Source organism: Pantherophis guttatus, chromosome 2, assembly GCF_059756535.1.
Source record: "Pantherophis guttatus breed Tessera chromosome 2, ASM5975653v1, whole genome shotgun sequence".
Classification (NCBI taxonomy): Eukaryota; Metazoa; Chordata; class Lepidosauria; order Squamata; family Colubridae; genus Pantherophis; species Pantherophis guttatus.
In genome coordinates, this window is record NC_142064.1 from 118,269,448 (window position 1) to 118,293,943 (window position 24,496).

Below are 24,496 nucleotides of genomic sequence, written 5' to 3' on the forward strand. Positions count from 1 at the left end.
AAACCCTGATATATATATTTTGAGAGAGATGAAATTGTTTTGGTGAGTAGGATAAGAGCAGACAATTATATTAATGTATTCGAAATATATATTTATATCTACAGTAAATTAAGTTATATAGAATTCACTATTAAAATGATATTTTTTTTCTTTTTCGCTTTGTTGTATTTTTTACATTTTCTAAAAAAACATCTATGTACTCCTCCCCCCCCCTTTTTGGCATTATTTTAAAAGCAATTAAAAATAAATAAATAAAGGATAAGGGACTGCCAGTTGACCCTTCTTCTTGGAAAGCAGGGAAATAAATTTCACAAGATGATTGGTTGGCTTTGCTGTCAATTTCTGCAACTGTGGTTTCTGACCAAAACCAGATTCTTGCTAAGTGTGGCCCCAGTGAGAAAGCAATCAGTATCAGTGAGTTCATTCCAATGAGATTCTTATTGTAGAAGCAACAAGCTGATCTTGAACAAGCAACAAGCGCTCTGATTTTACTCTAAATCAGAAGCATGAATAAAGCCACTAAGACTCCAAATTAAACTTCTTTGTCTCCTTTTGTTCTTTCTTCTTTCTTTCCCAGGTGCTGCGGTGGATAGAGAATTAGCCAGGTAAAAAAGGAATCCTGGGATTAATGAAAATTGCAGATTCAGTTGGTGGTGGTGGTTCCCTTGTAAGAATTCCTCAGGCCTACTCTGCAGTGGAGAATCCAAGCAGAACCCTGGGGAGGATACCGTTCCAGTTTGGGGGGGGGGACGCCCTCTGACATCTGCCTTCCTCCCCACACCACAAAAATGTTGGTTCCAGGCCACAGTCCCAGCGCATCCGGCGGTCCCGCCCTCCCTCGCGCTGTCATCACCAGCTCTTCGAGGGTGACCTACAGGCCTTCTTGGAGGTACCGGCTGCTGCCCTCAGCTGCTCCCCTCCTGCCCAGCTCCTAGTCTTGCTTACTTGCCTTTTGCCTAGTGTGAATACTCTGCGTTGTTCTGGCCCAGCTTTTGCCTCTGGCTCTCCCCAATGGCTTTTGCTGCTCCCTTTGCTTGTAACATGTCTGCTCACTCTGTCTCTCCTGTCCCTGCTGCCCAAGGAGGCGGAGGCTGCAGGCACGGAAGCAGGTACAGGACTGGCGGTGGGAAACGGTAGCCTGACTCGGTGGGTGGGGAGGCCTGCCACCCTAAGTGGCATGGAAGGGTATTTGGGCTGCTTGTGTGATGGACTGTACTTTCACATTAAAAAAAAAAACAACACACCATGATTCTGGGTGTTTGTGCATTCACTCACTTATATATATATTTATGTATGAGTGTGTCTGCAAGTATTTGTGGGATTATAAAGTGCTAACCTTGCATGAGGCATGCTTTGCACATCAGAATATTTGATACTGTGTTTCTGTATGTAAGTGCCTATGTGTGCATGCAGTGCTATCTTGTTTGTATTTTTGCACATGTACTATTCCATCCTTTAAAAAAATGTTTACTTGTAACTGGGAGATCTTGATATGTTCTTGAGATAAGACATGACTGCATGTTTTAGCCATATATTATCCATTGTCTGATTGTTTCTTTCAGTCCATTAAAAGGCTGAAAAAATTTAATTCTGTATAGGAAAGCTTTGAATTTGTATCCCTGCTACTTTCTGGGAAGTGCTCACTGTTTTTGCTGTTATAGTTGCAACATTATGCTCCAAGAAATGTGTGCTAGCATGAGCATCTATAGGGGCAAAGGGGCAAATAAGGCATGATGACATAATCACACAGATCTTGCAACACATGTGCTTGTTGACAACAAATGTCATTGCAGCATTTTCCATGTGTGTGTCATCATTTTGTTGTCATCATAACTTGTTGTGGACTCTGTGGATCATAGCCTGGAGTCCTTTGCTTTTGAATTTTAAGCTGATAATTTAGGGATGACTCTGGGGACCTGAGCCAAGTAAGTTGAACCAAAATTTCCTGCCTAGCCAGTCAGTGACCAGGAGCTACACCCATAAATTAACAATAAAATAAAGTATTGATTACATTTGAAAAGAAATGATACCTTTCCAGGTAAACGACTTGTGAAAAAAGGTTCTGCAGAATTTGTTTTATAGCAGGGGTGTCAAAGTCGTGGCCCACAGACCAGATGTGTCACGCGCTGGCTATGCCCACCCCCGTTTTAGCGTGTTTGACACACCTGTTTTACATCATTAGAATAAGGATATTAAAATACGCTAATGCAATTGAAATAGAAACTTTTGATTGCTTCAAATTTGTCCATAATTAAGCAAATTCATTCATTCATTCTTTACAGGAATTTATTTGATAACTGTAGGAAATGGATCCTAGCTAAGAAAAACCACTTGATCCTTTTTGCCTCTTTTTGTAGGCAATACCTGTTCTAACCATTTGCCTGCTGTGATCTTTAATCTACAAATCATCAGAATTGTTTGATTCATACACCACTAATAACTTATGCAGATTTGTTTAATTTTATGGTTTAGACTTTACTTTAGTTTTCATAAACAGATTAAAAAGAGAGATTTGGGGTTTGATCTAGACCCTACATCACGCTGAAAGTGATCTGTTGAACTCATAGAAATTTGAATTCTTCTCAATTAATTTAAATCTCTTTTGTTTCAATGGATCCCCTCTCACCATGTTACATTTGGATTCCACCCACAATTTATCCAGGTGTTAGAAATGTGGTAAATGTGTGGGGACTTGAACTCAAATCCCAGCATGCCAATGGGAAATCTCTGTGCTTTACCAGGTCTTTTTGCAGTCATACACAGCACACAGAGAGGGTATGTATGTGGGTGAAGGGGTGGTTTTCAGTGCTAAAATGAGACTAGCAGCTTTCGATTCTTGTGAATGTGTACCTTGTTTCTACCTCTAGACTACACGTGATGTCATATTTTGTTCTTTCATTGTTGGGTATTACTGCATTAAAAGGGAAGCAGTGGCTCAGTGGCTAAAACGCTGAGCTTGTCGATCGAAAGGTCGGCAGTTCAGTGGTTCAAATCCCTAGTGCCGCGTAACGGGGTGAGCTCCCGTTACTTGTCCCAGCTTCTGCCAACCTAGCGGTTCGGAAGCACATAAAAAATGCAAGTAGAAAAGTAGGGACCACCTTTGGTGGGAAGGTAACAGTGTTCCGTGCGCCTTTGGCGTTTAGTCATGCCGGCCACATGACCACGGAGACGTCTTCAGACAGCACTGGCTCTTTGGCTTTGAATTGGAGATGAGCACTGCCCCCTAGATTCGGAAACGACTAGCACATATGTGCAAGGGGAACCTTTACCTTTACCTTACTGTATTAAAACCGCAAAAAAAGAGAGACCTTACCTATTATTCCCCCTGTCCATTTTTTCCCCCTGCCCATTTTTTTCTGTGCTAACCAGTGAATGTGCCTTAATATTTAACACCCTGAGTCCTTTTGCTCATAAAGGTAGACTGCTTTTTCCATTGTATACATGAGAAGATAGGGCCGAGCATTTTAATAGTTTACAAGCTACATGTGAATCCCCACCCCTGCCACCCCTGTCTTTCTAGCTCTTCAGTTTTGTTTCCCAAGAGCCTGGGGCCAAAACCTTCAAATGGGTTTCCCCAGTTTGAGGAAGTTGGAGGCGTTTCAGGCTTCAGATAACTATTTTAAAGCCTCCCTCATAGATAAAGGCATCCCATTTTTAAAATCCCATTTGCAATGGTTGTATATTTTCTCCCATTTGCAGACGTTTTAAGGGGTGAGATGAGTGCCAAGTTTCTGTAGCAATTTTGCTGCTTATTAGTAAAAAGAAACATGGGAAAGAGAAGTGAACATTTTGTCCCTTCTCCTCTGATGATACTAATGACCCTAGCCACATCTCCTTTGATCCCCAAATGAGGCACAGAGACAAAATGATACACACACAGACACAATCATAAGGAGTTGTCACTCCTGTTGTAGAAGGAGACTCAGTTCAAACATAGAGGCTACACTGGGAAATCAAGACATCAGCCTAGAAAGAGATGGTAGCAAACTGCTTTCATAATAGTTCTGAGAAAAATGCATAAATGTAGATACCGGAAGTGGGGTAGGGTGGGGTGAGCTGTCTTCAAGATGCTTTTACTTTCTTTATGATCTACAATGCTTGCCTAACTAGGGAAAGCCCGGGTTCTCTCTCTAATTTCTTTTTTGCCCCCTTCCCCCTCACTCATTGCCATATTTGTGCAAAAAGTGAAACTGAGAGGAAGTTGGGTTTTTTTTTTTCTTTTGATTTTGCAATTCTGGACAATATGTAGCAATTTTCTTAGCTGGGGCATGGTTGAGATTGCTTTAAATATAATACAGATTTCTGTGCTAAGCAAAATTGAATATGTGGACCAAACAGTTCTGCAGTTTTTAGAGGAGGAATTAAGATGATTTATCTAAAGCTTTAAAGCTCTCTCCAGAAGAATGGAAATTTGATGGGCTAATTATGCAATTACTTGCATAGAATCTACTCTTTTCCCAGTAGTGGGTTTCAAATCCCGTTGCTACTGGTTTGCTCATGGGCACGCACAGGCGACACTTCTGCACATGTGCAGAGAGGTCCGGGCGGGTGGGCGGAGCCTCCTGGCACCGCTGCTACTGGTTCGCCCAATCTGGGGCAAATTGGTAGCAACCCACTACTGCCTTTTCCCAAGACTGACCAAAGTAAGGTATCTGGAGGTTTTTTTCCTCTCCTTTTCCTACTTCATTTTATCTTCACTTTATTTTCCTTCTGCTTTCCAGGCAGTCTTGACCCCTGGCGACTGCCTGGGCAAGCCCCTGAAGTTTTCTTGGCAAGATTTTTTTTGTCCTTGCCTTCTTCCTAGGGCTGAGAGAGGAGGACTGGCCCAAGGTCAGCTGACTTCATGTGCAAGGCAGGAATAAAATTCAGAGCGCCTCCGATTCTAGCCTGATGCCTTAACCACTACACCAAACTGGCTCTCATCTTTACAATTGTCCTGTAAAATTGTCCTGGCAAGAAAAAGAGAAAAGACATACTTTTTAAAAGTTTCTTCTCTAAGTTTTATTTGCCCAAGTTTTATTGGTTTTATTTGCTTCTCATTCGTTGTCAGGGGCTCAGTCACACTCTTCTCTTCAAAAGCCCAGGTTATAAGCTTGGCTATTGTGCATTAGAAGGTCCTCGTTTCTTTGCCAAATAGTGCCCACTGAGTTAGTTAGCAGTTGCCCCAAAATCCAATTTAAATCCAACCTTTCTCATCCCTCCAATGTCCATGCTGCACTGAATATAGAAAAGCACAGTTTACACAGTTGAGTTTGACAGTAAGAGGGATCATTGCTAATGATGATCATTCTCATTCTGTTTCTGCTGTTGATAACAAAAGCTTTTTTCCAAAACCTCCCATGTCTGCAGAGCAGCAACAATGTGGAGAAGAGGCACATATAAAATAAGCTACTGATAACTGCTGTCAGCAGCAGCCAACCATTTTTATTCACCTATCTTTTCCCACATTATATCACCTATTACACAATTCACTAGTTACTGTAAATTGCATTATAATACAGCAATTGTTACAACCGTCCTAAGATAACTATTCTTGCCCCTCTTGCAGATAAAAGTTTGAATCTGAAGGAGAGATTCATCTAACTACAAGTAACCCATTTGGAGCTAAGATGAGCAGGCCACTTCCTAATCAGAGTTTGTTTTCTTAGCTATACCCGCTGTAGCATTTTGTTTTGCTCTATCTGCTGAATCAGACTAAAGATGCCATTAATTAATGAACAGGCCCAATCGTGACAGCTAGAAAACTAGCCCCCAGCAGTCCTGGGTGTGTTGTGAGAATGCTATCTTGTAACACTCTGCTTTCCTTTCTGTAACTCCAGGCCTCAGGCCAAGCGGTGCCCCTTGTGGTGGAAAGTTGCATCCGCTTCATCAATCTCCATGGTAAGACTGTCCTGTGCTAAACTCCCCACCCCCCTTTTTCTTCCTTCCTCTTTCCTTGTGTCCGTATTTGGTCACCTTGCTGGGAGTTGAACTGTGAAGACCATGAGTTCTTCACTGAAAATATCTCTTGCTATTTTTTTTCCTCCTCTTTGCTCAGGCCTCCAACATGAAGGTATTTTTCGTGTGCCTGGATCTCAAGCACAAGTAGCAGAGATCAGGAATGCCTTTGAGAAAGGTGAGCAGTCAGGGGGACGTTTAAAAGGTTTTCTTAAGTTTGCCATGGCATTTCTAGGACGCCATAGAAGCAGGAGGTACATCAAATACCTCTTATGCGTTTACTCTTTCCTTGACATTCCAGAAATGATAACCAAAAGAGATATTGGTCTTCAGATCCCATTGCAGCAGCCTTCAGTGTTGGCATCGGCTGCCACATTCAAAGTCGTTTAGACATTTTCATAGCTAGCGCGGGATTAGGCCCCATCTTTTACCGGTGGTTGCAGGTTTTATTTTTCTCCACCAGGTGAGGACCCCCTAGCAGATAGCTATGTACAGCATGACTTGGATTCAGTGGCTGGAGTGCTGAAATTGTATTTTCGGGGACTGGAGAAACCTCTCTTTCCTTATGATATTGTTCCTGAGCTGCTGGCCACAGCCCGTAAGTATATTTGCCTCTTCCTCAGTGGTGTTGTTGCAGCAAGTATGAATGTTTATGCATACATATGCAATTATGTATATCATATTGGGATCTACAAACCATTTCTTACAAAATCAAAGAGTTAACATTTTACATGTGAACTTCCTCTCCATCTCTTACATACATCCTTTTTTGACACCCATTTATTATCTTTACAAGAGAATAAAGCTGAGGAGAAAAAATGGGATACAGTGTAACATCTCCACCAGCTTCAATATAAATGCAGATAGCAATAGCATTTAGACTTATATATTGCTTCACAGTGCTTTACAGCCCTCTCTAAGCGATTTACAGAGTCAGCATATTGCTCCCAACAATCTGCATCCTCATTTTACCAACCTTGGAAGGATAGAAGTCAACCTTGAGCTGCTCAAGGGAGTAAGCAGTGAGTTAGCCCTGCAGTACTGCATTTTAACCAGATAGTCCTTACTTACCAATTACTTTGTTTAGTAACCTTTTGAAATTATGATAGTACTAAAAAACTAAATTCATGATTGGTCCTTGAACTTGTGGCTGTAGCATTGTCTTTGAGGTCATGTGATTGCAATTTGGGCCCTTTGCAAACCAGCAAAAATTTACAACAATCACAGAGTCCCTCAGTCAATTGATCACCATTTGCAACTTTCACAACTGACTTCTAACAAAAAAGATCATTGGGGAAGCCAGCAGGAAGTCACAATCTTGGTGATGTCATATTGTACTTCGTGACTGTGGGTACTTTGCTTAATAACTGCAGCAGAACTGACATAAGTCCATGAGGTCATGAAGTTTCACTTAACCATATCACTTAGTAGTGGGATTGCTGGTCCCAATTGTGTCAGTAATTACTACCTGTAATTCATTTATTCCAGCCTCTAATAATGCAAGAATCTCATGCTAATTAGAAGCAAATGAAGTATTTCTAAATAATTATAGTAATGTATTGATAATTTGTTTTATTCAGCAAATAATATTTAAGTAATTGAATGAATTATAGACTGGAGTAAAGGTCTCAGAAATGGTTGAATATACAATAACTTTATGCATACTTTATATAATTTGAATGGGATCTGTGTGCATGTATGTTTGTATTTATACAGCTAGTTGTGCAGAGGTCCATATATATTGAAAAATGGTATAAAAGTGAAACAAAAAATAAAAATAAATGTATAGGAATTTAAAATTGAGAATGAGACACCTTCCCCCCCCCCATGCCTTTTTGAAGGGGTTTAGAGAAGAGGTAGCCTGTGATATATAGGTTAATTTTATGGTCCACTTTTTGCAGCAAAGAAGCAGTCATTGGTAAAATGGTCTGAGAGGGGAAAGACATTAGGAATCAGATCTAAAGACATGTTTCATTCATCACATTTCCCCAGCTCAGTTGTTTCTCCCTATCCCTAGCTGGCAAAGAATCAAGAAGTCCTATCCTTTGGGAGTGGCGTAAGGCTGACATTTTCATCCCTTCCCTTATTTTTCTGGAAGTTTAGAGGGTCTCCACACACCACTTCCCCCAGAGCTCCCAAACTGCTTGCATCTGGTTTTCTGGTTTTCCAAGCAGAGGGAGGAGCCAGGTAACTTAATTGGGCTGATTTCTGTTGGTGCATTTCTCACAACAGGAAATGTCAGCAAAAAACAGATCCTTGACCCTTGTGCAGCTTAGAGTTTATCCGGGGGGCAACATGTAGGGTATGGGAACTGACAAGGGGAGATTTAGATGATGCTAACACTCTTGTGGGGCAAGATGGAGAAATCACTATTCTCAATTGCTGAATGACAACTGTTGATTTAGTAATTGAAGCAGTCAACTTCTAAGGAGTAGTACGACTTAACACCGATTTAGAAATATGAAATATAAACAAATGAATAACACGCTGAATGCTTCATGCCCCAATAATGTACTAATCGTATAAATCAGTTTCAGCTGTTCCTTTTGAGCACAAAGTGGTTATGAATTATAATACCCAAAGATGAGAATTAACTAAGTTTGTGGGGGTACAGACGCATGTGCAGAAGTGCTGATCCATCCAATGCATGGTCCTCTATCCATTGCTTTCCAGATCTGGAGCCTTTAGCTGATCGCATCTCGCACCTCCGGGCTCTCATTTCCAAGCTTCCATCTGTAGTACTGGTGGTTCTGCGGTACCTTTTTGCTTTCCTCAACCAGTGAGTTTTGGGGCACCGTGTGGCAAGTAAACCCGCTCCTTAGGATTTCCATGGCCAGAGCTTTCTTTGGCTAAGGGAACTCCATTGCCTCCCCCCACCCCTCTTCTTCCTGCAGTTTATCTCAGTACAGTGATGAGAATATGATGGACCCCCACAACCTAGCTGTCTGCTTCGGCCCCACCCTGGTGACGGTACCTGCGGGCCAGGATGCCGTGTCGGTGCAGCCTCACATCAATGAGGTGGTAAAGTGCCTGATCGTCCATCATGAAGCCATCTTTCCTGGAGCTAATCAGCTGCCTGGGCCCCAATATGAAAAAGTCATGGCTCTGGCCGAAGAGGAATACTGGTATGAGAAGGAGTAGAGGAGGAGGATTCTGTAAACGGGGGACAAAGCAGCCAGGGCTGTGTGCAGATATTGTTAATGCAACCCTGGTTCTGCATATCGTGCCTTGTCAGTCTTCCATGGCGGTGTGGCAGCTGGGATCATATCCATGCCGAGTTAGTTAAAGATCTTTAACCAAGTTAGTTAAAGATCTGCATCTGCATCAGTATGTTAAGTTTACTTAGTTCAACTTTGGTCCAAAGCGCGCTGTCTGCCCCAAGGGTGCTTACTCTGGCAAGATTTGATGCTGTTTGTTCAAAGGTAACAGAGGTGCATCATATTCCTATCCAATAATGCCTTTGCATCTGTTTGGATGCCCTGCTGAGCATCCCCCTCCCCCCCTGGTGTTATACCTGAATCTTTCAGCAGATGCTTGGGCTGGCCTCAGTCTGAAATTGTGCTCTTTTTACTAAGAGATCAGTCTACTACAGCCACTGCAATAGATGAAATTGTGTTCTCTTTGGTTGAAGTTAGAAATCAGCGGGTTTCATATGAATGGCTTAGACCCTCCAACACTAGCCTATTCACTCTGTTTGACTGACTTTTTTCTTCCTTTTGCTAAACCAGTGTCCAACAAACAAAAACTTTATTTTAGCCCAAGTCCAGCATAATACAATACAATAAGAAAGTCTTTATAGAAATATAAACTTATAATACAAAAGGCATAGGTTGATACAAGGGAATTGTGTGGGACAGGACACAGGACCCATCATCGGGAATTTAGGCCTAAGTAACAATAAGAATAAAATACGGTTTAAATGTTTATTTTTTCAAAAATGTTCTATATAAATATCTAAGTACATTAGGCAAGTAAATATAAACATAAATACACAAAACAAGTAGAGTAAATATAAAAGTGGTTGTTGAGGGTGAAAGGAGGCATAAAGAAATGAAGGAAGAAAAACTGAAGAGAAACTGTTTTTGCTAACTTGTTGTGAGCATCTTTCTGATTTTCTATGCTGTCATGCAGAATTTGGCCACTTTGTATGTTATGGTAGGAGCCTTATCAAACAATAGAAACAACGGATAGAAATATCTAGAGTGGCCCAGAAAATCTAGCAGGAGCAAAATGGCAGTGTTACATATATGGCTTTAATATTGGCAAACCTGTAGTGCCTACTTAATTGTTTCTATCTTCCCATCCACAGAAGGGCCCAATTCTTCTGAATAGGGTACTTTTTAAAATCAGCCATCAAACACTATGAGTGTCAATAGCTTTTGTGTGGCCTGTGTTAATATTTTTCCTCCTTTTATGCTCTTTATGTTTTTGGTCTGTGACTGTATGGGAAGCAAGTATATAAGAAATAAGAACAGTCTTGGTATGTGTGTGTTGCTTGTATGCCTATGTGCTTTGGTTTGTTGTGCAACTCCAACCCTTGGATCTCATTCTTTGTCTCTTGTCTCTCTTTCGACAGTGATGTCTTGCCCCTGGAGACTACAGCAGAAGAGCCTGAGACTGAGGGGACCCCAGAAACTCCAGCAAGTGAGGATGGTGAGTCAGTGAGTGTGTGTGTGTGTGTGTGTGTGTGTGTGTGTGTGTGTGTGTGTGTAAGAGAAAATTCTGTGACCTGTTTTGTCTTGTCCTGCTTGATACTGCCCTCCACATGGGGGTGGGGAGGTTGCAAAAATTCTTAGTTAGGTTACAGGGGCATAGCACTGTTTCTTTTCAGAGCTAAAGGAAGAAGGGAATCAGTGGTGGGGAGTCTGTAGTTGAGCTTCTTGAGGAAGACGATGTAGGAAGCCATCAATCTAAATACAGACATGAATTAAAGCGGAGTACATTGTGTCCTGGATCAGGGTCTGTCTGCGCCTCAGCATTTTTCACAGTTGAAACGGATTAGTCCCACGGTTCTAATTAAACATGGTAAATGGTGAGTGATGCTGGGAGTTGTAGTCCAGCAATACTGAACATTCTCCTTTAGATATGCTTTAAATGCGACTCTTAGGGGACATACTATGGATTTTTGATATATAAAAATTTGGGTTTCTGGGCTCCATATCTTTAATGGAGTATCATCTGGCTATGCAGTAGAATTAAAGACAGTCTGTGGAAGTGTAAGTATGACTAGATACTTTGGGATGTTGGTTCACATCTGTTTCTTTTTATGGAAGAAGATGTCAGAGTCTGCACTTTATTTTAGGAGACTAAAGTTGTTCCTGCCCCTCCATTGTATTAATGAATTTGGCTGACACACTCATCCCATAGATTTATTTATTATTTATTTATTTGTTCAACTTGTATGCCGCCTTTCTCCGAAGACTCAAGGCAGCTTACAATGCATTTAAAAACCATATATAAAAACATTAAAAATTAAAACATTAAAAACAATTAAAACCCATTCACACCATTCATGGCTGGATCTCGCCAGATCGCAACAGCGAGATCAACAGCCCCAAGACTGCTGGAAAAGCCAAGTCTTCACCGCTTTTCAGAAGGCCAATAGGGTGGGGATGGTCCGGACCTCAGGAGGTAACTGGTTCCAGAGAGCTGGGGCAGCCACAGAGAAGGCCCTCCCCCGCAGGCCCGCCAGCTGGCATTGTTTAGCTGACAGGACCCGGAGGAGACCAACTCTGTGGGATCTTACCGGTCATTGGGAGCTATGCTGTAGAAGGCAGTCTAAAAGATAACCTGGCCCTGAGCCTTCAGATCTACTCTGAAGGAGTAGATCCTTCAGAGAAGAGAAATATGTATCGTGGCCCAACCATCCCCTGGTTGCGTTAATAATGTGACATTGATATTCCTAAAAATAATGATTTTCTTATGAATTCCATTCCCTACTTATGATAATGATGACCATTTTACAAGCTTTTTCAATAAGCTTCAATCTCCTATTTAATATTTAACAATACAATATTTAAATACAGGTAGTCCTTGAGCTTGCCCATTACGGTCGCAAGATGTTTTAACGATTGTAAAACAGGTCAGTCTTGTGACTGACCTGATTTTATGAGCTTTTTTGTAGCAGTCAGTAATACAGTGGTTGTCAAATGAATTCATTAAGCAAACCTATTGTTTGCTAGGGCACCTCTAGCTGTATTGCCAACCTCTAATATGCAGTCATGTGATTGCAGGGGTTGGCGACCATTGAAACTTTGGATTTGGGACATGTCCCCTTTTTCAGGTCCATCATAACTTTGAATGGTCTCCTAGCAAGTTGAGGACTACCTGTATGTTTCTGTCCATCTTCTGCACACACAAGCATCCTTTTTGTTAGATCCAATTATTCCAAAAAGAACAGGGTGGGGCCATCCTTAAGATAGTCTACAACTACTCTTGTAGACACTGCTGAGAATGAACCTTCATTACCTTTTCCCCTGTGGAGTTGCAAAAACATGTTGTTTCACTGACATTTGAGGAGTTCTTCTGCAGATGGGTTGGGAAGGGCCTGTTGACTTACCAATTATTCATTTTCTTGCCCTCTCAGAAGGAGACTCCCAATCGGAAGCTGTGCCCCGCTCTGGTCCCATAGCTCAACCTGAAGAGCGGTTTGTACGAGGAATCTCAGTTGGCTGGCGACGAGGTGAACGTGGTGGCAACCGAGGATTAGTACCACCCATTGTCTTACCAGACAGGTGAGTGGCCATTGTGTTGCCAGTCACGGGGAAAGTAGTAGTTATGAATGCAAGCGGACCAGAGTAGGATTGGAAAGATACAAGACTGCTGGTGAAATCTTCATGCTTAGCATATAAAAGGGAGGCTTTGTTGCATATTGCGTGCTTTAGTTGGAACTATTCCAGAATGAAAATAAATAATATCTAAGAAGCCCCGTTCCCAATCTGGACTGAGAGGAAGGGATAGAAATAACACAACAGTGTCAGTTAAATAGAAACCAAATGCTTCCATAGATGTCAGGGACCAAGGATTGTGGATTTGTGTGGATATGGATATGTTTAGGGTTATCTTGGGGTCTGAAGAAAAGATTGCTAAAGACAATTGCAGTGGAAGTGGTCGTGGGAATGCATTTGAGTTATAAATTCTACATGATATTCCCTTTCAGGTAAGTAACATTTTGCAAAGCACAGCTAGAGGAGGATAGAGAAGGAAACTAAAGTTTGACAGAAAAAAGAGAAGGAAAAGAAATTGAACTAATTATAGCTTACATAAACACAGTTCATACTATAACTCATATGTTTTTATTCTTGCAAACTGTTCTTGTCTCTTGATTCACCTTTCTACACCCTGATTGCCTTTTGTTCTTTAAACTTCTTGTCGTCTTTTCTGAAGAGCTGAACATGTCATCTACCATAAATTTATTCTGTTCATGATTCTTCATATATTTTCTTGTGATTTGATTTTTATTCTTTCTCTCTATATGTCCTAACCATTTCAGGGTTCTTTCATACTGATAATGCACTTCCTACTGTATTTAATTTGTTTATACTGTAGGTTTCTCCTACCATCCCAGTTCTCTTCCATATAGCATTCTTAGAGGCCAATCTATTCATTTTTTTTTTACACCAACATTCACTTTCACCTTTTGTAGTTTCAAAATTCAAATGATAGCTGTATAATCCCGAAGAGTGTGGATCTGAACATTACTGCATCAAGGAACTATGGGAATTGTTTGGAGTTAACAATTATGCATAACTGGCAAACATCTAGAATGAGTAGATGAATTTGTGTATGTTCATAGAATATTTGCTAAAGATGGGAAATTGGACAGACAAATTTTATGATGTGCAATTGTTGGTACTAAGTTAATGGGTAGGAATGAATGTATGTTTCAAAAAAGTGCAATTAAGTCGGGGTATGCTTCTGCCCAGTTTGTTATATGCAAACAAGAAGTGATAAATTCAGTAATGAATGGATGCTTAAAGAATGTAGATTGAATACAAGAGTAACCAGCAGGAGAGAAGTTTATTGAGGGGGCTTGGAATTGGAACACAGATATATGAAGTACGAGTGAATGGATCAAGAGGAAGGTGGAAACCAAGAATATTCGGGTTGGATGGAATTGATGAGATCCTCAAAAAGAAAGTGTTACAATAAGCTTAAAGAATAAAAGCCAGTTTGTAAAGTGATGTGTGAGTCTGGTGGATGCAAGAATAATTTGCAAGAGCAAAAAGGTATGGAGATGTATACAGTAGCAAATTATCTAGGTGTAAACTGTATATTTCATTATCTCTGCTTATTATTTCTTATTCCATCACAATTATCATTCTTTCATTAGGTTCTCCAAATGCCCCAATCACTTTTTTGTATTTTTTCATTACATTCTTACCTATCTATTCATATTACCTAAATAAAATAATATTTCCTCTGTATCACAATTATCCAGAATGTTGTTTGTTGTTTCCCAAAATTCATCCCTTCCTGTGATTTTCTATTTTTAGGCACTTGCAACTATAGAGAAACTAGTTCATTCTTTCTGAGAAACATTTTAGCCTTTTTATTCATAATGAAATCAATATTTTTTCATGCATGTTATCAACTCCACAACATCCGACAACTTTCATATTTAAGCCTCTGATATCCTTTCCTTTTCTCTTACTTTCATGTGGACATGTCATTTTTGTAATTGTGGCTTTTATTTTTAGATTTTATCTATTAACCTTAGGGCTAGAATCTTAGGGCTTTTTTTTCTGATGGTTTTCCTTGGGGGTTGTTCGATTTGTTTTATTTTCAAAGAAAAACGTGTGCAATATATGAAATCAGGAAATGTGGGGACTGTCTTTTTTATGTCAAATGGTTTTTAAGAGCCTTGGTAGCACAGTGGTTTAATGCACCCTGTTATTAACACAGCTGCCTGCAATTTCTGCAGGCTCGAATCTTACCAGGCTCAAGGTTGACTCAGCCTTCCATCCTTTCTAAGGTAGGTTAAATGAGGACCCAGTTTGTGGGGGCAATAAGCTGACATTGTATAAATATACAAAAGAATGAAGGCTATTGCTTAACGCATTGTAAGCCGCCCTGAGTCTCCGGAGAAGGGCGGCATATAAATCAAAGTAAAAAAAAAAAAAGTCTCCTCCAAAATCTTTTTGAAACAAGACTGGGAAGAAGGCGTGAATTACTTAGGGAGGAGCCATCAGCCCTTCTTTCTAACAACTTTTTTGGTTCCTTGGTTGCTTCTTTTGCAGTGAAAAACAATCTAACACCCGCAGTTCCAGGTTAGAGATTGATACTGGACCATCTCTGGAGGAACTGCTCCCTGAACCCACTAGCAGGTAGGAGAAGTGTGGCGGGTAGACCACATCCAAATTCTTAGTGCTGTGTGATGTTGACTGATACTACCTCTATGATTGTTGCCTGCTGCCCCAAAGAGGGCTTGCCTTGGGACTGGATCTTTCTCTTAAGCAGATGTTCTCTCTGCCTCTCTCATATTTTAGGCTGCGTGTCAATTCAGATGTGAGTCGCCAGCGTGGAGGAAGCAGCCCTATTCGCAAGTTGGCATCACCGTTCATGGATGGGGGCCGCCTGCCTTTTCCCATCCTACAACCAACCCAGGCCAAGACCTTTCACCCTGTTGAGAGGTGAGAGAGTTGAAGGGGAGGGCACAAATGTGCATTGGCATGTGCTGGATCAATTAGGTGGGAGGGACATTTAGAGGTGGCTCTAGTCCTAGACAATGCCAAATAATATTTGGGAAGTATTTCATTTCTGCTTTGATAGAGTCCAAAAGAAGCATCTGCATTAGATGGGACAGGAGAAAAATAGACAATATCTTTGTGGTTTGGGATATAATTAAATGGGGAGATTCTAATTTTGAATGCTCTCTTTTAATAAATCACAAGTCTCCCATTTCAAATGCTTTGATTGATAAATAAAACCAACCAAACAAACAAACAAACTTACAAGCAAGCAGAGCATCCAATTCGGAATGCTCTCTTATAATAAGTAAGTAAGTAAGTAAGTAAGTAAGTAAGTAAATAAATAAATAAATAAATAAATAAATAAATAAATAAATAGAAAGCAAGCAAGCAAAACAAGCATTATAAAGCAGAGGCAGGTCATATGTTCTTCTTAATAATGCAGCTGAGTGTTTTCCATGATACAAAGTCTGGCTAGAAAAAAAAATAGCTGAAGTGGCATTTCAAAAGAATGTTGTCAATGCAGACAGAATAAGGTTGGCAGAGGAATGGAGAGAACAAATGGACATGAAGGGAGATGCCTGATGTTGATCACTGCTCTGTTACTGAAATGTGTGTTTTCCATAGGCTTTTCCAACAGGTACTTGATAGTTAGCAGTAACTGTCATAGGAATGACTATTCCCAGTTGCAGGATTTGATAAGTTGTGTCCACAAGGCTCTCTGCAGGGCATTTTCTTCGCTATCTCAACCAGCACTTGGAAAATGCTAACATAATATAAACTAAGATAATTGAGAGGGATGGATAACTGAAAAAAAAAAACCCACAAGGGATAGAATCTTAATGATATACTTAAGAAGTCCATATGCAGTCTTATGTTTCATATACTCTTTGGTGCTCTTTGTTTTTCCCCAGGCCAGACCGCTGGAACGAAGTTTCTCCACGGACCTGGGCTGGCAATAATTTTGAGAGACAGGGACCAGTGGAGAAACGGGTAGAGGTAGACCGGGTAAGAGCTTCTCCATTTTTTTCTCCCCTTTCTGGTTTTTCCTCCCTCTCTTGCTCCCTTCACCATATCTTCTCTTTTTCCATTGATAGGAGGTGGCCAGGAATATGGATTCTGTGTTCAAAGAACTTCTTGGGAAAACTACTCTGAAGCACACAGGGATTTGTGACCCTCCCAATCATTCTGAACCCCCAAAGAGCAATTCTTTGGCTAAGAAGGGTATCGCCCCTGCCAAGCCAGCCTCTTCAAACAGGGCACTTCTGCGGGGCAAAGGGGTCTTCAAGTCTTTGGGAAATGGAGAGTGAGTCAAACATGACATGGGGAAAAGCACCCCCAGTATGACTTGCCCAATACTGTGGCTACCCTCCTCCTCCTCCTCGTCCTTCTTGTTCTGGATACCAACTCAGGGCAGTTGTGTCTTGCTCTCTCCTGGTGGGGGGTGGGAAGGGGGGGTGATGTAAGATTATCAGCATTTGTGTTCCGACTTCCAAGCCAAATGTTGAAGATGCATTTGCTGTTGGGCGTCTTCCTGCACTGGAGGTGCATCTGAAGGATTTCATGTTGTGGATGTGACTGGGGCTAAAACATACAGCTCCCATCAGGACGGTCCTGGACCCAACACCCAGACCAGTTGTTCCTTTGTCACAAATAGTTTGCACTTGGATCTTCATGTGGAAGGGATGCATGGGGGAGGGAATGTGCCAAGATTCCTGGACTTTGTTCTTGGCCTTGGGAAGGGAATCATGTCTAGTGAGTTATGGTGCCAGAGGTTGAAAAGGAGGGCATTGTTTTGTACGTGTGTTATTCTCTTCCTGACGTGCTTCACACTAGCCCTCACCACCTCTCCTTCCTTCCTCGGCTCTCAACCCCGGCAATGTATCTCTTGTTGCTTTAAACATTTGTCTGAATTTAAAATTCTTTCCACACATGCTACTTGGTACAGCCTCATCCAACCCTGCACGCATCACCCTCCTACATTGGGGCAATAAGTAAGGGGACATATTTGTGGTGGGGACCCATGTGCCAATTTTTCCCTCATCATCCAAGGTCCAGTTTGTCTGCCCCCCCTCCCCCACCTTCTACTCCCACATCATCTTTTGTCTTTACTGCTCAGTATTAATCAGGGCTGCATGTACTCTGTGCTTTAAAATGCTGTGCAAAGTCAAGCTGAATTCTGCAACCTGTGTAAAGTATGCAACTTAAACTTGTAGAGATTCTCTTCCATAATTTATGTTGCCAATCTGACAACTGGAAATCTGACTTACGACACCCTCGTGGTTCCAAATTTTCAGCAGGAAATTAAAACCACACTTTTGAGCATCACTTTATAGACATAAGGGCTAGAAACCTGCTCTTTTATATATATAAAAATTTTATATATATATAATTTTTTTTCACATTCTCAGGAAGCAGAATTCTGTGCCCAATGCCGCATCCTGTGAATTTCTTTGCAATTACAGCATATGTACAGCCCTGGTATTAGCTTGTCATTAACAAAAATGACTGTACTGTGATCTTTCTATACAGTCTGTTTTCTGTCTCTTGCAATAAACTGGATTTATAAACTCTCCACAGAAAGCGCCTGCCAGTCAGGATTTTATAAAGAATAAACAAGACACTGAAGGATTTGCTTGGGTTTTATTGTCATAAAATGCAAAATATCTTTTATAATTTTAGAAAATTGTCAGTGTTTGTTTCAAAGCAGCAATTGGCATTGAGGTTTAAAAAAGAATAGCACTGATTGAGTAATTTTGTGTCCAAAAACTGATTTCAAAGAAAGCTACCACAGTGATGACATGAAATGGGTTGGCTGAAACTGTAATGTAGTGAGTGTCAAGGGAGAGAGATTGAGATGTAACATGTAAGGCTTTAGTGCTGTACTCAAAGCATCTCTGAAATGGCTTCCTAGGACCTAGGACAATATATCATCTTGTTCCAATTTAAGGCAGCATTGGAATTTTGTATTTCGGATATGATAGCTCTAATCCCATTGGCTGCCTCAATGTACTGTGGAATGGCAACTCAAAGCATCCTGCAGCCAGGCTTTGGGAAGATTCTGGACACTGCAATTGTAGCACATCTAGAAGGTGCCAGAATGGGGAGGCTATGATGCTGAAATGACCCACAGGTCAAATGCTTGGCCATGGCAAGTTGGCTGCGGTGAATTGGCTGCAGTGAATTGTCCCATTCTGCTAGAAAGCCTTGCTATACAAAACTCCTGAACAGTTACTTATTTTACAAGAGGGCTTGTACAGAATGGGCTTTTACAAGAGGGCTTGCCACTATGTTGTGATAAGTGTGTGTGTGTGAGGGAGAGGGGGAGAGAGAGAGAGAGATGGGGAGGGGGAATTTAGAGCAGTGTTTCTCAATCTTTGCAACTTTAAGATGTGTGGACTTCTTGGAGTGGGAGTACGGATGGCTGGCTGGGGAATTCTGGGAATTGAAATCCAGACATCTTAAAGCTGCCAAGGTTGAGGAACACTGATTTAGGGTACAGGTTTTTTGTTTGTTTGTTTGTTTTTCCCACCTTAATCAAAAAAAAAAATGGAGTAATTTCTTGGGGGCAAGGAATTCAAGCTAAAGATCCATCAGCCAGATCGTTTCAGCCTCCATCAGTTGACTGACTCAGGATTCCAGCTGAGCTACTGTCCCATCTGAGTGGGTCAAGTGGAGGAAAAATGAAGCCAGAATCCTGTCCTGATCCAAAGGAGAGGCCTCAGTCCTTCGCATGTTCCTTGCGCAGGGCCACTCGGACATCGCTGCAAACTTTTCCCACTGCTTCAAAGAGAGGGTCGCAGAAGGTACGTATGCACAAGGCATAGCAGCGCCCACAGCACTGCACCTCTATGAAGTAGCTCTTGATGCAAGGCATGGCCCCCCAGATGTGGCAGAAAGAAACACAGGCAAAGAGGAAGCCCCAGAGCAAGGCAAGGGGCAGGCCCAGCACCCCCGATAGAATCCGGTAGCACCAGTACTTGCTGACAGTAAAAGTGGTGTTGCTCGCCTTCCACACTCCATCAAAGCTGTGGGTGCCCTCTGGCTCAGCGATCACATCTTCAAAGTCTACCTGGCAAGGTAGGAAGAGAGGTTGTGAGTTGCCCAAAGCTTTGTTTCAGTCAGGAGGATTTGTGTGCGTGTGAAAAAGAGTTGTTTGTGTGCGCGTGAGAGAGAGAAATTGTTAATGCTAGAACTATTGAATCCTAGGGCTGGAAGGGAGGACGTCTGGTCTAATACCTTATCCAAGATACCAATTCTCACACTATCTCAGACTTCCACATCTAAATCTCTTCCATCATAGGTAGCAATTTTTCTGCTGCTAGTTAACCACAACACATTTTAGACATCTTGAATGCTAAAATATTTTTTCTAGTTATAGGGAAGTACAGCTAATTATTTTATTTATTTATTTATTTATTGGTTCGATTTATATGCCGCCCTTCTCCGGAGACTCAGGGCAGCTTACAATGCATTAAGCAATAGCCTTCATACTTTTGTATATACCTGCTTAGTAGGGCTTTCGGGGCCCCCTAAGCAGTGTTCTTTTATATACAAAGTCAGCTTATTGCCCACACAATCCGGGTCCTCATTTTACCTACCTCGGAAGGATGGAAGGCTGAGTCAACCTTGAGCCTGGTGAAATTCGAACTTGCAGTAATTGCAGGCAGCTAAGTGCTACTTAACAGCACTTTAGTTCGCTGCACCACCAAGGCTCTTTATATGATGACCAGTTATTATACTGGGTATGATTTGGAACAAGGATTTCCCTCATTGGGGGGGTGGGGCTGTTATTCTTTTCCCTGAATCTGAGTTCCTAAACATATTCAGAATTTGCTTCTGGTGAAAACCTGTATTAAACTCGGCGAAAGGTTGCTGTGATTAGAGAAGAGCTAACCTCCACCTCGTCTGCTTCTCTCTGTACTGAGCTGAGCTTTCAAAGAATTATTGAATTATTTTCCTTATGAAAAAGTCGGCTCGAGTTCTGCTATATGTGTTTATTTGCAGCCTGTAATTCTTGAATGGATGGAATACCACCTGGTATTGAAATTGCAATCATGCATTTAAAAGGGGTGGGGGGAGATCATCAGCAGGATTCTACACATTTCCATAACTAATAAATGGAAAAAATTACCAGGAAGAGAGCAGTTAATTTGCATAGCTTTCCTACACTCTATTCTGAGTCTTCATTTAGACAATCCCAGCCTATCTTTCACCTCCAATCTTCAGAGCAACTTCCTTGCCTTTTGGAGCTGTCGCTGTTGAAATATGAATTTTGGAAGTGCCCCTTGTGGAGTAAAGAGCAGGTGAGTGACTGACTCAGCAGGGGGTGATTTCCCAGGAACACTGTCTCAAGAAAGTTTTCCAGAACAGGCCTCATTGAAAGAATTGCAAAATCAGGGCAGGGCAGATATTAGCAGGCAGGGGATGGATTTATTATTCGGATAAATATTTAATTCTTCGGAAATTAAGCATGATCAAGGACAAATTGGAGTCACTGTGATGGTTTAAATTATGCTTTGTTTTTAATTGTTGGCGGATATCCTGATTTTATCAAGAAGGACAGGCTAGAAGTGGTTTTGCATTATAAGCAAAAATCCAAGTTAAAAGCTTCTAGGAGCAAAGTTCAATTCTTCTCCCATTGTGCAAAGGATTAGAACAGCATTTCCCAACCTCAGTATCTTTAAGCTGTGTAAATTTAAACTTCCAGAATTCCCTCGGCCAGCATGGGGAGTTGAAATTACCCAGCTTAAAAGTTGCTGAGGTTGAGAAACACTAAATTAGAACACTGCTATAGTATATGATTAGTCTTAGGCTGATTATCCCTTCCCAAGTGTCATTTTTTAATGTTATCTTTACTCCATAATCCTTCTAAGAACCTTGTTAGCTTTCTTGCAAAGTGAGCTAATCAGCAAAACATTGAATTAGAGAGAACTACATTCTTTTCCTTTGGCCTTGATTAACTTTGGGAAGTAAAAACTGCCATTAGATACCCAGAAAAAAAGGAAGGTATGGGAAGAAGAGGTCCTATTTTTTTCTCTCCCCCCCTCCTCTTTAGCTATTTAGGTGAATAATTGCAGAACATTAATCATTAAAAAGGAAATTGTCACATATAATACCCATAAGGATTCTGTGTTTAAGCTTTTATTTGCAGAGGGAGCTAATTTTACAGGCTCCTTAGAAAATTTCAAGGAGAGAATGGTCTAAAAGGAAACAAGCCTGTTTGAACCTGTTTGGTATTTTGAGAGCATGTTTTGGTCCACCTCACAAAATGGCTGCCACAGGGCTATTGCCTATTCACAAAATGGTGATTTTGTAGGTGTGAAATGTAATAATTCCTGTTCATAAGAAACAAAGATGCTGGGATTACTATGCATCTTTCTCTAGATCCCCATAAACTTCCTATTGTCACTCCTAGTTGATCATAGTGGGTTGATTGTTGTTATATCTTTTTTCTTTTTGGACAAAAAAACTATAATTTAGAGGCACCAGCTGTTTCTATTTTCTAAAAATGCCTATATAAACCCAAAGGCACTCATAGAGATGGAATTTGGCCAGCTTATTTTTCAGCACGGCATCAGATGTTTATGCCTGATGGAGTGTCTTTGACATCCTTCATTTGAAGCACTGAGACAGTAGCCCAAGGAAAGAGATATCTTACACCAGGTTTTCTCAAACTTGGTGACTTTTAGATATGTGGACTTCAACTCCCAAAATTCAGCATGGCTGGCTGGCTGGTGAATTCTGGGAATTGAAGTCTGCATACCTTAAAGTTGCTAAAATAGAGAACCGCTGTGTTTCACTAAGACTAAGGTACAACAAGTACTCTGGCGGCTGGGGATAAAGTCATATCACAGCTTCTCTAAAAGAAGCTACTTTGAAGATCAATTTGGGGTAAATCACATTCTCTTGGCCTAATGAACAACACACAGAAATTATAGCATAAACTTTATCTGTACAAAGATATGAATCTAGCTCAGTTTTCAGTATAATGGCAAAGTAAATATATTCTCTAAAAAGAGGAAGGGATCAAGGACTCAGTTTTTCCTTAAAATTAATTACGGTAATTATATTAGTAGAGAATGGAATGGGGACCCTCAGTTCCACTTCCCCATATTCTGCTAAACTTAATGAAGAGAAAAGTCCATTCCCTCTCCTCCATTCATGCTTCTCAATGGCATTGACTGCTAAAAGTCCTGCTTCTGGGATGCTTGGAAGAAATTCTGAGGAAGCGCAGTTGAATATGCAGTTGAGACTTCTAAAAAAGTTGCCCTTTTTGTGACTTTATTAATTGTTTTTAAATTATTTTAGCCCTATATTTATTAATAATAAAGCTTTTTATTAAGGATTGCAAGAAAAATGATGTTCTACTCAGCCGCTACATATAAATTGGATGTTCCTGTTTTTCGCAAGACTGCCTTTATCATCTGCCACTAGAGGGGGCTATTGCGCTGTTTCTTGGCTTCCTCAAAGCTTCCAGGTTGGATGAAGAGTGCTGGACCTTGAAGTTGATCTGAAGCACCCCAGGCTCTTCTGACATTCTTGTGAGAGCCCCAGAAGTGCATGGTGCCAGCCACACCTTTTTACCTAGACATCTCACCCTCTTTTCTCTCTCTGTTCAATTCCACACTATCTTTTCTACTTTTTCTTTCCCAATCTTTCTAACATTTCTAAAACCAATCATTGCCTGGCAAGTAAGAAGGATGGGGGGTCCTTTGTGACTTGGCTTTCAGGAAAGTGTTTCCATTAAAAAAAAAAAAAAAGGAGTCTGAAACTCACCTAGGAAGCCCTGAGGACTCATTGTGGCTGCTCTTGATTACCTTTCATCTCTTGCTACCTTTGTCATCGCTCCTTTTCCTGTTCCTCCATTTCATTGTGGCCAGCTTGATTTTACTCAATACGATTATAATATAGCTCAATACCCAGAGTTCATACAATGTGCTAAGTTCCGAAAGCAATGAATTAAAACTGTAAAATTAAACCACAAACAACTAGCTTTTAAAAATAATACATTCCTTGGGAAGCAACCACTCTTTTTGGAGGTGGGAGGAGGGGAGAGAGAACATAGATTTATGCAGTACATTGTGTGAAGAATAAAATTCTTAGCTTGGAGAAGTGGAAGCACCCTTCCGTTTATCTCCTCTATATCTAGAGTGATATATGCAACCCCAACAACTTTGCAGGAACATTCTCTATACCATGCATTCACCTTATGTAGTTTATATTATTGTAGAGGGAGGGTAGGGAATACGACTTTGGAGAAAATACGCAGGAACCCCTATTACCTTTCCTAGGCAAAAGGGACCAATAAACAATAAAAGTATTTATTCTGTTATTCTCTGTTAAATCCAGACCTACAAGATAACATTTAGGTAGGCAGACCGGTCTCTGATTCAATGAACTACAAGGAGAAGGGACAGCACAATCAAACTTGCCAGATTCTGTTACTATACCCAGTCTCAACAAAAATACAGAAGTTTTTTTGCCTCTCTGTGGAACTGATTGATATCCTAATCTGGTCTATCTAGTGAGGCTGACTCCTTGCTTCTTCTTTTCAATCTGAAGGGAACTTTGCAAGAAGAATAGTTCTATGCTGCTGCCACCGCCACTTTTTAGTCCCATGCCCTGGGAGATGTGCTCACCTTGACCACCTCTTGGTTGATCTGCTTGGGGTCTCTTTCCACCAAATCAATCTCTTTGGTGAGAGGGTCCCGGGAGTTGATCTTCTCCAGAATCACATCTACTACTTCTTGTTCTTCTTGTTGGGCCATAGCTCTGGGCCTGTTTCCTATTCAGGATCTGTCTGTCTCTGTAAAGCAGCCACCAGTTGTCTCTGACTGTCAGGGAAGAATGGCCTCTCCCTTATTGCT

The 24,496-nt window shown here is 41.1% G+C and overlaps 2 protein-coding genes across 3 annotated transcripts in view; one reads left to right on the plus strand and one right to left on the minus strand.

Annotated features, from left to right (window-relative positions):
• ARHGAP4 (Rho GTPase activating protein 4) overlaps positions 1–17,590 on the plus strand; it is a 49,132-nt gene extending 31,542 nt beyond the window's left edge. The window contains exons 11-23 of one of the 2 annotated variants that reach the window (XM_034434219.2): positions 578–605; positions 802–889; positions 5,820–5,880; positions 6,038–6,115; positions 6,401–6,535; positions 8,611–8,716; positions 8,832–9,062; positions 10,514–10,590; positions 12,524–12,671; positions 15,177–15,263; positions 15,426–15,569; positions 16,541–16,634; positions 16,724–17,590. In XM_034434219.2, coding sequence (XP_034290110.2) covers positions 578–605; positions 802–889; positions 5,820–5,880; positions 6,038–6,115; positions 6,401–6,535; positions 8,611–8,716; positions 8,832–9,062; positions 10,514–10,590; positions 12,524–12,671; positions 15,177–15,263; positions 15,426–15,569; positions 16,541–16,634; positions 16,724–16,936 — 1,490 coding nt within the window. In that variant the 3' untranslated portion in view covers positions 16,937–17,590. Of the gene's footprint in view, positions 1–577; positions 606–801; positions 890–1,081; positions 1,110–5,819; positions 5,881–6,037; positions 6,116–6,400; positions 6,536–8,610; positions 8,717–8,831; positions 9,063–10,513; positions 10,591–12,523; positions 12,672–15,176; positions 15,264–15,425; positions 15,570–16,540; positions 16,635–16,723 lie in introns of both variants that reach the window. The other variant, XM_034434220.2, reaches the window with a different exon arrangement.
• Positions 17,591–18,250: 660 nt separating this feature from the next.
• On the minus strand, positions 18,251–24,496 carry LOC117675510 (caveolin-3-like). The gene is made up of 2 exons (XM_034434221.2): positions 24,269–24,496; positions 18,251–19,698 (listed from the first exon to the last, which is right to left on the minus strand). The coding sequence occupies exons 1-2, from the start codon at positions 24,395–24,397 to the stop codon at positions 19,348–19,350; spliced, it is 480 nt and encodes a 159-aa protein (XP_034290112.2). The 5' UTR covers positions 24,398–24,496; the 3' UTR covers positions 18,251–19,347.